The sequence below is a fragment of the Neoarius graeffei genome, chromosome 21 (assembly GCF_027579695.1).
Source record: "Neoarius graeffei isolate fNeoGra1 chromosome 21, fNeoGra1.pri, whole genome shotgun sequence".
Classification (NCBI taxonomy): Eukaryota; Metazoa; Chordata; class Actinopteri; order Siluriformes; family Ariidae; genus Neoarius; species Neoarius graeffei.
Window position 1 is genome coordinate 11,471,774 of NC_083589.1, and position 12,880 is coordinate 11,484,653.

Here is a 12,880-nt window from a genome sequence, read left to right on the forward strand (position 1 = left end):
GCGAGCTTCGCTAATCTGTGTCGTGCTGTGCCTTTTTAAACTCCCCTGGCTGCTTGAAAAGGGTAGACTTTAGCACTGATCATACTGCTCCAACCATGTGAGATCAGCAGGCCCATTCTGCTCTGAGCTGTCCAAAACAGTGGTGCTGAATCGCTGTCCTTTTAGCACCTCTCATATACTTCCCAACCCTAATAAAGGAATGGACCTGCTTGCTATGCTGACACACATTGGGGCAGTCTGTAACACGGGGGAATGGAAAAGGGGAGTTTGTGTTCAGCGAATGTTTTTGTTTTAAATTTGACAGTCATAGCCAGAGTTCGAGTTTTATCCAGGGAAAGGCTTCAGAAACTGACTCAGGAAAGGGATAGCTCAAGACGGTGGGTGCGAGGTCTTTATAGGCAGCACCACCCTTCTGACTTGACGAGCAGAGGAAGCTCCAGTGAAGATGAGGTCGAGCTGGGAGAAAGTCTCATCTCATTATCTCTAGCCGCTTTATCCTGTTCTACAGGGTCGCAGGCAAGCTGGAGCCTATCCCAGCTGACTACGGGCGAAAGGCGGGGTACACCCTGGACAAGTCGCCAGGTCATCACAAGGCTGACACATAGACACAGACAACCATTCTCACACTCATTCACATCTACGGTCAATTTAGAGTCACCAGTTAACCTAACCTGCATGTCTTTGGACTGTGGGGGAAACTGGAGCACCTGGAGGAAACCCACGCGGACACGGGGAGAACATGCAAACTCCACACAGAAAGGCCCTTGCCGGCCACGGGGCTCGAACCCGGACCTTCTTGCTGTGAGGCGACAGCGCTAACCACTACACCACCGTGCCGCCCCTGGGAGAAAGTGACTAGGAAAGCTTACCAAGAGCTGCTGAGTGACAACATGGTTCTTGCTGCATATGAATGTTGGTCTGAGAAAACGGAGTTGTGTCCCTATTTTAAGAGAACCAGTAAAAGATGCAGTAAATTTGAAAAATTGAGTATTGTGACTTCTTAAGGGTGTCCGATTCCAATTATGAATTCATTTGTGGAGTTCCTCACAACCTACCCAAGCAAGCCCTGTCTCTCATTTTGGCCCATCTTTGCACAAGTCTCAGAGCATGTCTCTCCAATGGTCCAGAGTTCCGTTGTTCTGTTCTAGTCCCCCCTCCTTAGCTGGTTCCTGCCATTCACTCAAAGCATGATCTCGTGCAGCTTAAGCACAATCGCTCGACTCTGCAGCTGGTCATGATCCATTTGATTGACAAGATGAGCATTCAGTCGTCTTGGACTCCATCCTCCATATGCTGAAAAGTATAGACGGAAAGCCAGTCAGGTCTCCAGCAGGAAGTTGCATCCCAGTTTTAGCAAAAGGACCAAATGGCAGTGTGGTAGATGGATCGCCTTCACTTGGGGTCACTCGGGTACTGAATTTTGGACAGGGAGCTGAACGAGAGGAGGATGATATGAATGTAGAGAGTGAGGATGTCCTGACTGAACTGAGGGGTGAATTTCTACCACTGCTTAGAGAGGTCACTACAGCCAGAGTGCACCTTGTAGTCAAGCAGTTACGAGAGTAGCTAGATCAAGCACAACCTCGTATCCAAACATTAGACGTGGGTCTTTTAGAAGGGCAACCATTCAGTCCCCAGTAAGACCCATCAATTAAAGCAATCACTACCAGTGTATCCAAATAGCAGCTCCAAGGAGGCAAAGTTATTCAGGAATGTGTGACTTTGATCCGAAAGCTGTGTGTGGACCTTGGCTCAGGATTAGAGAAGGCTGGTAAGCTCATCAGCAGTGTAACTGTGACTGACTGACTGCACACTCTGAGCGAGAGGGGGTTTTGGAAGCTGAGCTGATTGAAGTGAAGGAGAGAGAACAAAGGCTGCAGAAAGAGCTAGAGGTGCTGCAGGTGGCAAGCAGAGGGTAGGAGAGAGACCTCCTCACTCTCAACAGTGTGCTCCAGAGTAACAAGGATGTCATCAATCGTTTGCGAGTGGAACTGTCTGAGAAGACTCGGTCACTGCAGGATATGCAGAAAGAGAGGGAGTTATGGAAAGAACAGGACTCCACCCTGGAAAAGATCTTACAGGAAAAAGAAGCTCTCATCACTTGTCTGCAGCAGGCAATAGAGCATAAAGATGTTCAGGTTGAAAGCCAATTGATTTCCTGTTTTTTATCTTCTCTTCTATTTTGCTGTTTGAGATTACCTAGATATTGTCTTTTCAGATTTGTACTCCTGTCAGGTCAGACAACAGTCTGCTACTGGTACCATGTAACCCAGTACAACCTGGGGCATGGATGGGTGGTCGGCGTCTCAACCAGCTCCCCCACCAGTGTATGATGGTGAGGAGGGTGGCATGTCACCCAGCAGGACGAAAAACAAGACCTGTCAAAGGGCAGATGAGCTTCTCCCAAGCCGACAGCCAGCATGCACTCTTAGTCCCCTTTGCAGGCAGTCAATGGTGGAACCCATGTGGGTGAAGGCGGAAGAACCGAAACAGCTGTTGCGACCGGCTAGAAGAGCAGTCTGCATGAGCAGATCCTGATCAGTCGCTGCATCTGTGTACACCTTCTGCATGTTGCAGTAACGTACCTGCAGTCCTTGGTGTCCATGGGAAGAGAGAGGAATATTGGGCCAGCACAACCCCGGTACTCCTAATCCACTGTGCAGCAGTGGCGGCTGGTAGTCTTTCAAACGGGGGGCTGGTCGGTTACGATATTTCCAGATTTTAAAAGAAAAAACACATCAATTTTGCCCATACTCTTGCCTCTGATCTGGCTGATTGTTGGCAGGGTCTCAAACTGTGAAATAACAGATTCTTTTGGCCCATTAGCCTACTGTCCAATATACATGATGGTGGTGTTGGGGGGGTATATTTTAACATTTTATATTTTAAAATTGTGGCATGTTGTTTAAAAATTGATCATTATTGAAAGCAGCTCTTTGTCAGGAACCTCAGCAGTAACAGCAGAGTGTTCTGGAATAGGCACAAGCACTGACCTTGGGGAGCCAAACATAGAGCTGGGTGCCACACATTTCATTCAATGACACTTTCCCTATATTTTACTTATTTTGACTGAGAAATGTTTTATTGACAATTTTGATAACCCTTCACTTTTAATCCAGGTCTGTAGTGTGAAATATTCTCGGCTGTGTTTTTGTTTAAAAATGTTTTCCAAATTGTAGCTGTGTTTAATTCATCTGATCTCATTATCTCAGGGCTGACACATAGACACAGACAACCATTCACACTCACATTCACACCTACGGTCAATTTAGAGTCACCAGTTAACCTAACCTGCATGTCTTTGGACTGTGGGGGAAACCGGAGCACCCGGAGGAAACCCACGCGGACACGGGGAGAACATGCAAACTCCACACAGAAAGGCCCTCGCCGGCCATGGGGCTCGAACCCGGACCTTCTTGCTGTGAGGCGACAGCGCTAACCACTACACCACCGTGCCACCCTGTTTAATTCATATCCAGAGAAATATATATTCCAATATAATATACTCAGCATAAACATTTTAAATAGATTCTATATTTTTGGTCCATCTATGACGTATTACTAAAGTAGCCTATTTACTGTTGTTGATGTGGGTCACTTGCTGTTGGCCAATTCACTTTCTCGTACCAGGAGAACTGAAAGGAACGAGTATTATTCCCTACCTTTTTCACCAAGTCAATTTGAGGCATTGGTCTACCCTGCTCTTTAATTTTAATTTTTTCCTCGAAAGGAAGACTGGCAAATGGCTTGGCCAAAATTAAATCAACAATGCTTGGCATCCGTGCGCAGCTTTCTTGCTAGCTGACTAGCCCCCTCAAGTTCAGTCACTCAAACGAAATTTCTGGAACTAAGATAGCAAACTTGACAACACTACACTTTATTTACAATGAAAATATATACAAACTAAAAAAGCTGGTAGAAACCGTATGTAATGAATGAAATCGAAATGTAAGCTGATCTCTTACAATACACCACAGCACTTGCGAAGCCGCATGGGACTGAACTGAAATTCACCGCTGCCTGTCTATATTTGAAACGAGCTGTCAATCAAAGAAAATATCCGGTCGCTTTCACCAATCACCAGTCTCCTCGCGGAAACTGCCATGTCCCTCCCACTGTGAGGCTCGGAGTCCGTAGGCGGGCATTTTCGCAGTATTTGCCCAATAACCGTCTTGCATTTTGAGATTGAAAAGCGCATAGCTCCCAAATGCCATTGAAGTCCACTGAGGCTGGGAGTCCGTGAGACTCCGTGGGCGGGCGTTTTCGCAGTATTTGTCCAATAACCGTCTTGCATTTTGAGATTGAAAAGCACATAGCTCCCAAATGCCATTGAAGTCCACTGAGGCTGGGCTGTATCGCGCGGTCACAAGGGGGAGAAACTCGCGCGCACATTAGATGAACTAGGGAAAGTTATAACGGAGTGATTTCGCACTGTAGTTGGGTTGAGCACATATATATTTCTATGATTCTGGATCTGAAATAGCAATGTTATAAGGTCGGCTATAACATAAGCCTAGCACAATTCATCCTACACGATGTTCGTCATTTTTAGAGGAGGCTGAGCCTCCCTCGTTGTCTTGGAGCAATCGCCTGTGCTGTGCAGGATTTCTCTCTGTCAAAAGCCCTATGGTGAGGGGCAAATGACGACAGGGGCAGGTGGAGGGTGCCACTGGGAGCTTCTAGCCAGGAGTTCCCACATAGGCGGCTCAGGTGTGATGGTCGTTTTGCAGTTGACTTGAATGACTACTCCGTTCGCATCCTACCTGAGTGACAAAGCAGCCCCTTTGGGACAGCGCTGCTTTCCACGGAAGGGGAGGGGGGGAGAAAAGGATTCTTAAACAAAGCTTGTTCACTTCGTCTGCTCACTAACCGTGGCGGGCTAATCATCCAACTCTGCGATCGACCAAAAAGAAACGACCTCATTTCAAGACATTATAAAGGCAAGAAGGATGTAATCATTGCAGTATGGAACATCCGTATCCTGCAAGATAATCCAGAAAACCTCAAATGCCAAACAGCCATAGTGGCAAAAGAGCTCGCCTGCTACAATATCGATGTAGCAGCTCTCAGTGAAGCACAACTGCCAGACTCCTCTCACCTTGAAGAACATGGGGCAGGCTATGTATTCTTTTGGTGTGGACGCTCTACCGCTGAGCCCAGGCAATCAGGAGTTGGCTTTGCTATCTGTAACCAACATCTGAGGACCATCGACAAACTTCCTCAAATAATAAATGACAGACTTATGATTATGGGCTTAAAGTTGTGTGAAGGGTATGCCACCCTCATAAGCGCATATGCCCCGACCATGTCCTACCTAGAGGAGGCTAAGGAGGAATTCTACGAGCAGCTTGGCCATCTTATTCAGTCTGCTCCGCAGTCTGATAAGCTGTTCATATTAGGTGACTTCAATGCCCGCATGGGGGCTGACCATATGGCGTGGACCAAAGTCATTGATCATCATGGTGTAGGGAGGGAAAATTCCAATGGCACCCTCTTATCGCTCTGCACCGAGGAAAAAGTAAAAGCTTATTACTAATGGTGTTTTCCAACAAAAGGATGAGTTCAAGACAACTTGGTGCCACCCACACTCTGGACATTGGCACCAAACAGATTTTGTCATCATCAGGCAGTGTGATTTGGCATGATGTCAAGCTTACTCGTGCTGCTAAAGCGTCAACTTGCTTCTCTGACCATGCCCTCTTGAAGCAAAGTAGCTATCTCGTTTAAGCAGAAACATCAGCACCGGAGAGTTAAGGGTGCAAAATGGCTTGATGTCGCCAAGCTTGCTAACGGTAATACATGAGATCTTAAAACCAACATGTCAGGAGTCCTCATCGACTTTGATAAAACGAAGCATGACTGACTTGTCATCTGAACAGTGGAAAGATCTCTGCGTGAAAATTTTCCAAGCTGCAGAGGATACGATCATCAACAAAAAGCATAAGGATTGGTTTGACGAGACTAACACATCAGTGAGCTCCATGTTGTCAGAGCTTCATACTCTTCACCTTGACTATGTGAATGATAGAAGCTCTGAAGAAAAGAACCATTACAACCAAGCCAAACAAATGGCGCAGGTCAAGCTCCGTGAGATGATGAATAATTGGTGGATTGAGAGAATGAAGGTGCTGCAGGCAGCTGCTGATGCGCACGATGCGAAAACTTTCTTCAATGAGCTGAGGGCTGTGTATGGACCATCATCTAGAGGGACCACTCCTGTCTTCGGTCTTGATAGACACTAATTAGAGACCCTGCTGCTATCTTAGAACGTTGGGTGCAGCACTTTCACCACCTTCTCAATCATCAATCAACAATTTTCGAGGAGATCCTTGAAAAAATACCACAGCACTCAGTCATGAAGGAACTTGAGACCATTCCGGTGGTGCCAGAGACCGCCAAGGCAATCAAGCAGCTCACTAGTGGGAAAGCACCTGGCAATGATTGACTGACTGCATTCCGGTAGAAGTGTTCAAGTATGACGGTGATGCACATGTAATTGAACTTACCCGGCTCTTCCAACAGCTGTGGGCAGTCGAAGCCATCCCCCAAGGTTTCAAAGATGCGTCTCTGAAACATCTATATAAGAACAAGGGTGACAGGCAGGTCTGAGACAATTACCATGGTATATCCCTTCTCAATGTTGCCAGCAAGGTGTTCACCAGGGTCCCAGTCGAGCGTTTCATGCCCCACATAGGTAGCATTTTTCCTGAAAGCCAATGCAGTTTCATATCTGGAAGAGGAACCACTGACATGATGTTTGCAACTTGACAAATCCAGGATAAGTGCAGAGAACAAAATCTTGACTTGTTCATGGTGTTTATAGATCTCACCAAGGCCTTCGACTCGCTCGGTCGCGAGGGACTCTGGAAAATCCTCCAAAAGGTTGGGTGCCCGTCGAGAGTGATTTTTAATGTAATCCGCTTATTCCATGATGGCACACGTCTCAGACAATGGAAGCACGTCTGATGTGTTTCCACTCTCTAATGGAACAAAGCAGGGATGTGTCATGGCTCCACTTCTGTTTGGTATTGTTTTCTCTGTGATGCTTCACGATGCCTTCAAGGACTGTGGCAAAGGTGTCCTCATCAGATTCAGACGGTGGCGTCTTCAACCTCCGGCGCCTAAAAACGCAGACAAAGGTCTCAACAATGATGGTGTGCAAACTCCTCTTTTTTTTTAAATTTTATTTATTTAATGTTTTATTTTGCTGATGACTGTGCCTTGATGGCATACTCCCAGGACCTACAAAGCATGGTGGACTATTTCGCCGGCGCGGCAAACTGCTACAGCCTAAATATCCGTATAAAGAAAACTAGAGGTTATGTTCCAGCCAAAGCCGGGTGGGCTTTCTCAAGAACCAGTCATAAACATTAGCAATGACCAACTGAGGGTTGTACAGAAGTTCTGCTACCTCGGCAGCTTTCTCTCACAGAATGCCCGTATCAGCAATGAGATCACAGCGCGTATAGGAAAGGCAAGCGCAGCTTTTGGAAGGCTATGTCAGAGAGTTTGGTCAGATCATGGGATCTGCCCAAATACGAAGATAGCTGTTTACCGAGCAGTTATTCTAACCACTCTTCTATATGGCTATGAAAGCTGGACATGGTACAGCCAGCATGTGAAGAGGCTCGACTAGTTTCACCTGAGATGCCTCCATAAAATCTGTGGGATCTCATGGAGAGGCAAAGTGCCAAATACTGCTGTGCTGGAACGCTGTGGCATTGAAGGAATCGAAACACTCCTCATCAAGTGTCAACTTCGCTGGTCAGGGCATCTTGTCCGAATGGAGGACAACCGGATACCAAAAGCCCTCTTCTATGGGGAGCTAACAAATGGGTAACGCTCTCAAGGGGGGCAGTACAAGAGGTACAAGGACATTCTGAAGTCTAATCTTAAAGCCTGTGACATTTCACTAAGCGAGGACTGACAGATCACCAAGCTTCAAGAACAACGTACAGCTCGCAAGGTGCGGCTACTAGCCCAACCACCAGGACACACCTTTGCTTGCCCAGAATACCAACGCCACTGTTGGTCACAAACTGGACTGCTAAGTCACCAAAGATCTAAGCACAAAGCCCCATAGTCCCGTAGCCAAGAGAAAGAGGTCCGTAGAACATGACTGCTCAGTCCACCTTTCAGCACCATGGGAGTGGTAGAGTGAGGAGAGATGAGCTATTTTTGCAGCGGTTTCCTGTGAGCATGTGGTGTTCATTAACATGGTTGATAAAATAGTTTGACATTAATATGCTTTAGGTAAAGATTATGGGCCTGATGATAAATGAAAGTAAATTAAGAGCCACTGCCCAACAATGGCCTGTGTCTTAATTGTTTCCTTGGACTTTGGGGATTTTTTTTTCTTCTATCTTTTGGGTGTCAGTGCATAGCTAAAGAATGAATAAATTTTTTGCGACTGAGTTGAGTCAAGTCGCATTAGTTATTCTGAGTGGAACAGTGAGTGTCCTCTGTCAGCACTCTATAGCCTAACAGAAGAAAGGGCAGATTAATATTGAAAGAATTGCATAAAAGAAAAAGCACTGTGACATAGTGTATGTTTCATGTTTATTGCTATTTATGCAATTTTATTCAGTCTTTTATACTTCATATTGCTTTTGAGTGATGATTTGCTATCATGTCTTACATCTCATGTTTGTCCTTGAAACGGTCACACTGTTCATTTCCCGCTCCCTTTATAGCGTCCACCTTCCTGAAGCAAGCTCTCGAGGGAGAGTTCCCAAAGCTCCTGAGGCTGTACAATGAGCTGTGGAAACGGCTCCAGCAGTACAGCGCCAACATACAGGGCATTCTGGGAAGCAGTGGCTCAGGGCTGGATCCTGATCTCACCATCTCTGAAGCAGACCCGCAGGATCTCTTCACAAACACTAAACCAGATTATGAGTGAGTCAGTCTGAATACACACATTTATTAGAGTGACTGAAATATGACCATTTACAAGAATCACTTTGGTAGTAAAGAAATTTGTCCTTTGAGAGAAACAGTGTCAGAAATGTGTACAAAGAATCCTGACATACTACAGGCAGTGAAGAGTCGAAACACATGGGGGATGATATTTCTCCAAACTAGTCACCGCCTTAATATCTTAAATGCCTCAGCCATAATGGCTGATAAATATTTTTTTATTTGTTTGTTTTTTTGAGTATCACCTATTTTGTTAATACCATAGATGTTAATTACTGTAGAATAAAACACTGGGTACATTTTTGTTTTCTATGAATTTCATCTAACACCTAAATACCACCTTGTACTGAGATGCACTATATGACCACACGTTTGTGCACCCCTGACCATCACATCTGTATGTGCCTGTTGAACATCCCATTTGGAGAAAACCCACATATGGGTATGATGGTCAGGTGTCCACATAGTTTTGGACATGCATTGTATTCCAATGAGGTCATATAGTGATGTATGACATGACTCCCTGAAATCATTCTCAAGTACTATAACTGTAACGTTAGCAGCATACATTGCTAACATTAGCTATGTTCTAAAAATTTTGGCTTTTTGAACATGGGCATGGACTGCCATGAAATGTATAATTTGCTCAAAAGTATAGGTACACATTTTAAACCACATGCCACAGATGAAAAAATGTCTGGATATCTGAAAAGGGGGTAGTTTGTTTGCGTGGACTGATAATCAGTAAGACTCATTTTATCTATTTATATTATCTGCGTATTTATAGTGTCTGGCATTCCTGAAGAGTTTGTTGATTCAGTCTAACCCATGTACCTTGTTTACTTATTCGTTGTTTGTATATAATTGTAATATAGCAACAAAATGTGTCTAGTAACTCATCATTTTTATAACTGTTTGTGTATAAATGCAAATAAATTCTGTTGGGTGTGGTGGATTTTAATTAATTTATTTATTTCCCCTCAGTCTAGAAAAAGCTCTAAAGAACTCCCTTCAGCCATATGAAGCAGCGTACCTGTCCAAATCACTCTCGCGTCTATTTGACCCTATCAACCTGGTGTTTCCACAGGGGGGGTATAGCCCCCCTTCCACTGATGAAATGGACAGCATCATCAAAACCATTGCCAGGTTGGTAGTGTTTATCAAATGTTTTGTAAAGTATTCCACCTGGTGCTGTCCCTAGCTTCTGTTATGAAGTCTAGTTATGGCTGTTTGCATTTTATTTGCTGTCAAAACCTGTCAATGATTCTGAAGTGAGATTAGTGTTTTCTGATGGTCTGTTTGTGTAATTTGAATGTCCTGTAGTGAGCTGAACGTGTCCCTGGTGGACCCTGGGCTGACCATTGCTGTTGCCAAGAACGTTGCCAAGACGGTGCAGCTGTTCTGTGTGAAGTCTGAGCATTTGGTAAGCGCACCACAGTGATGTATCTGTCTATGCAGTAAACTCTCCAGTCTTCCACAGTGTTTAGTTACATACGAGTGGCAGGCTGGCCCAGGTGATATCCGAATTCTGTTCCACTTCCATTAGCTGCTGGGGGTAGTGAGAGTCACCTGGATGACTTGTGAGCATGCTCATGCATATCGAGCCTCTCCACAAATCACAGAGTGATTATGACAGTATTTGGTATAAATACTAAATTGTCCTATGGCTATCTTGGTGTGCAGTGATGTGTCAGGTTGAATAAGGTCAAACAGCGCAAGGTGTGTCCAGGTGTGTTTGTCTTTCACAAAAAAAACCCACACACACACTGAACTCTGTCCTATGCTTTCTTTCCGCACTAGTAAAAACATTGTAGTGACCGCTGTTGCATGCCAGATGTTTGTATGGTTGTGTAATAAACATTACACCCAGTGAGTTAAATTTTCTGCTCAGATCATTGGAGAAAACAAAACATGATGAAATTGTCACCCCTTAAAAAAAAAAAAAACTGTCGTCTGAATAAAAATTCTTGTTGCCTTTGACCATGTCTTGTTCTGAGGTGAAATGTGGTTGTACACATGTAAAATACCTACCTGTCATCTGTTGCCAAGAAGGAAATAATTTGTTGGGTGGGGTGTTTAATTATATAAGCCAGGGGTTCTCAACCTTTTCTGCTTTGAGGCCCACCTATTCATACTTGTAACAAGTCAGGGCCCATTAAAAAAAAAATCCCCAATTATTTTGGCTCATCTATTCTATTAGACTCTAATAATTTATTGTAAAGTGTATTAATGGAATACATCATCACTCCCTGTTACAGATGAGAGCCCAGGAATTAAATAAATACAATAAAAACAAACTGTTTTTAATTGTAGGTTTGGTGTTTAAAACTGTATTGATGTGCCAGAAGCCAACATAACACCATGCATGCAGGGCATTCTCAGTCAAAAGGGATAAATGATCCAAAAGTGGAGTTTGGTCCATTAATACAAGAACTTATTGCCATGTTTGTGTACAGCAAACAAGCAAGTTATTAAAACCAAGAAGTTGATATAGAAACCACTCCATGGGATATATCTTTGCACGTTAACAAAGAAGGATTTTTCCTATGAGTTGTAAAATTATCCATCTGTTGAGTTCCCGGACATCTCAACCTACCTGGTGCTGCAGACATCATTCTGCACGGACACACAAATGAAAACCTGGAAGAGCATGGAGGAATACAACTTTTTATATGTGGCTGGGTTAAAGATCTGGGGATCAGGACACTACAGGATAGACAGCGGTAGACGGATCTAAGTACAGGAAGTGTTTATTAGCAGGCGTGATGTTTATAAAAGCAAAATATTTAAACAGTGTTACAAATGTGACCGTGATAATGCTTCACAAAGCCTCTGTGAAGTGTCTGTATCTGCACGTGCTGATTGTGCTCAAATCAGTATCAGGTGTTTCCCATAACGACTGGGTCCCAACCGTGCGCACAATGCGCTCTGTGAGCAAGTGCAGCTGCTCAAGATACACCAGGCTGAAACGCACAAAGGCATGACAGTCAAGCGTTCTCCTGCTGTGTGACCACAACTTTAAGCTCACGTGTATATCGCCACCAAAATGCCTCATTTTCATTGATAAAGCATTGCGAGCTGTAGTGTGACCGTAGCTTAATGAGGTGGATGTGACACCGGATGCAACGCAGCGATTGTACCCTACTACAAGTTAAAAATAAATAACTTGAAGAAAATTCACGGCCCACTCGATGGCGCGTCGGCCTAGTGGTTGAGAAACAGTCCGTCCATCCATCCATTATCTGTAGCCACTTATCCTGTTCTACAGGGTCGCAGGCAAGCTGGAGCCCATCCCAGCTGACTATCGGCGAGAGGCGGGATACACCCTGGACAAGTCGCCAGGTTATCGCAGGGCTGATACATAAAGAGACACATCTATTCACACACACATTCACACCTATGGTCAATTTAGAGCCACCAGTTAGCCTAACCTGCATGGACTGTGGGGGAAACCGGAGCACCCGGAGGAAACCCACACAGACACTGGGAGAACATGCAAACTCTACACAGAAAGGCCCTCGCCGGCCGCTAGGCTCGAACCCAGGACCTTCTTGCTGTGAGGCAACAGTGCTAACCACTACAACAACTGTTGAGAAACAGTGATTATAAGCAATACCAGTGAGAAAAATGGTGGATTGGATCCAGCAAAAAATGGTGGATTGGATATTGCATAAACCATATCAGATCCTGTTAGAAATGGCAACTTTGAAAATAATTTTATTTTTGGATCAGGAAATGTTTACTTGCACTGTCCAGCCAAAAAACAAAGTCTCGCACACTTATTTTGTTGGACAACATTTCCATTGCTGGCATTTAGCAGGCACTCTGATATAGAGCAATGTACAACGTACCCTGAGCATTTGGGGGTTGGGTGCCTTGCTCACGGGCATTTCAGCCATTCCTGCTGGTCCAGGGAATCAAACCAGTGATCTTTTAGTCCCAAAGCTGCTTCTCTAACCTTTAG

General features: G+C 44.7%; 1 protein-coding gene across 2 annotated transcripts in view; it reads left to right on the top strand.

Moving 5' to 3' along the window:
* cog5 (component of oligomeric golgi complex 5) overlaps nucleotides 1-12,880 on the top strand; it is a 76,765-nt gene that overhangs the window by 29,368 nt on the left and 34,517 nt on the right. For both annotated transcript variants that reach the window (XM_060903863.1, XM_060903864.1), the window contains 3 exons: nucleotides 8,694-8,895; nucleotides 9,901-10,062; nucleotides 10,240-10,339. In XM_060903863.1, the coding sequence (XP_060759846.1) occupies nucleotides 8,694-8,895; nucleotides 9,901-10,062; nucleotides 10,240-10,339 (464 nt within the window). The remainder of the gene's footprint in view (nucleotides 1-8,693; nucleotides 8,896-9,900; nucleotides 10,063-10,239; nucleotides 10,340-12,880) is intronic.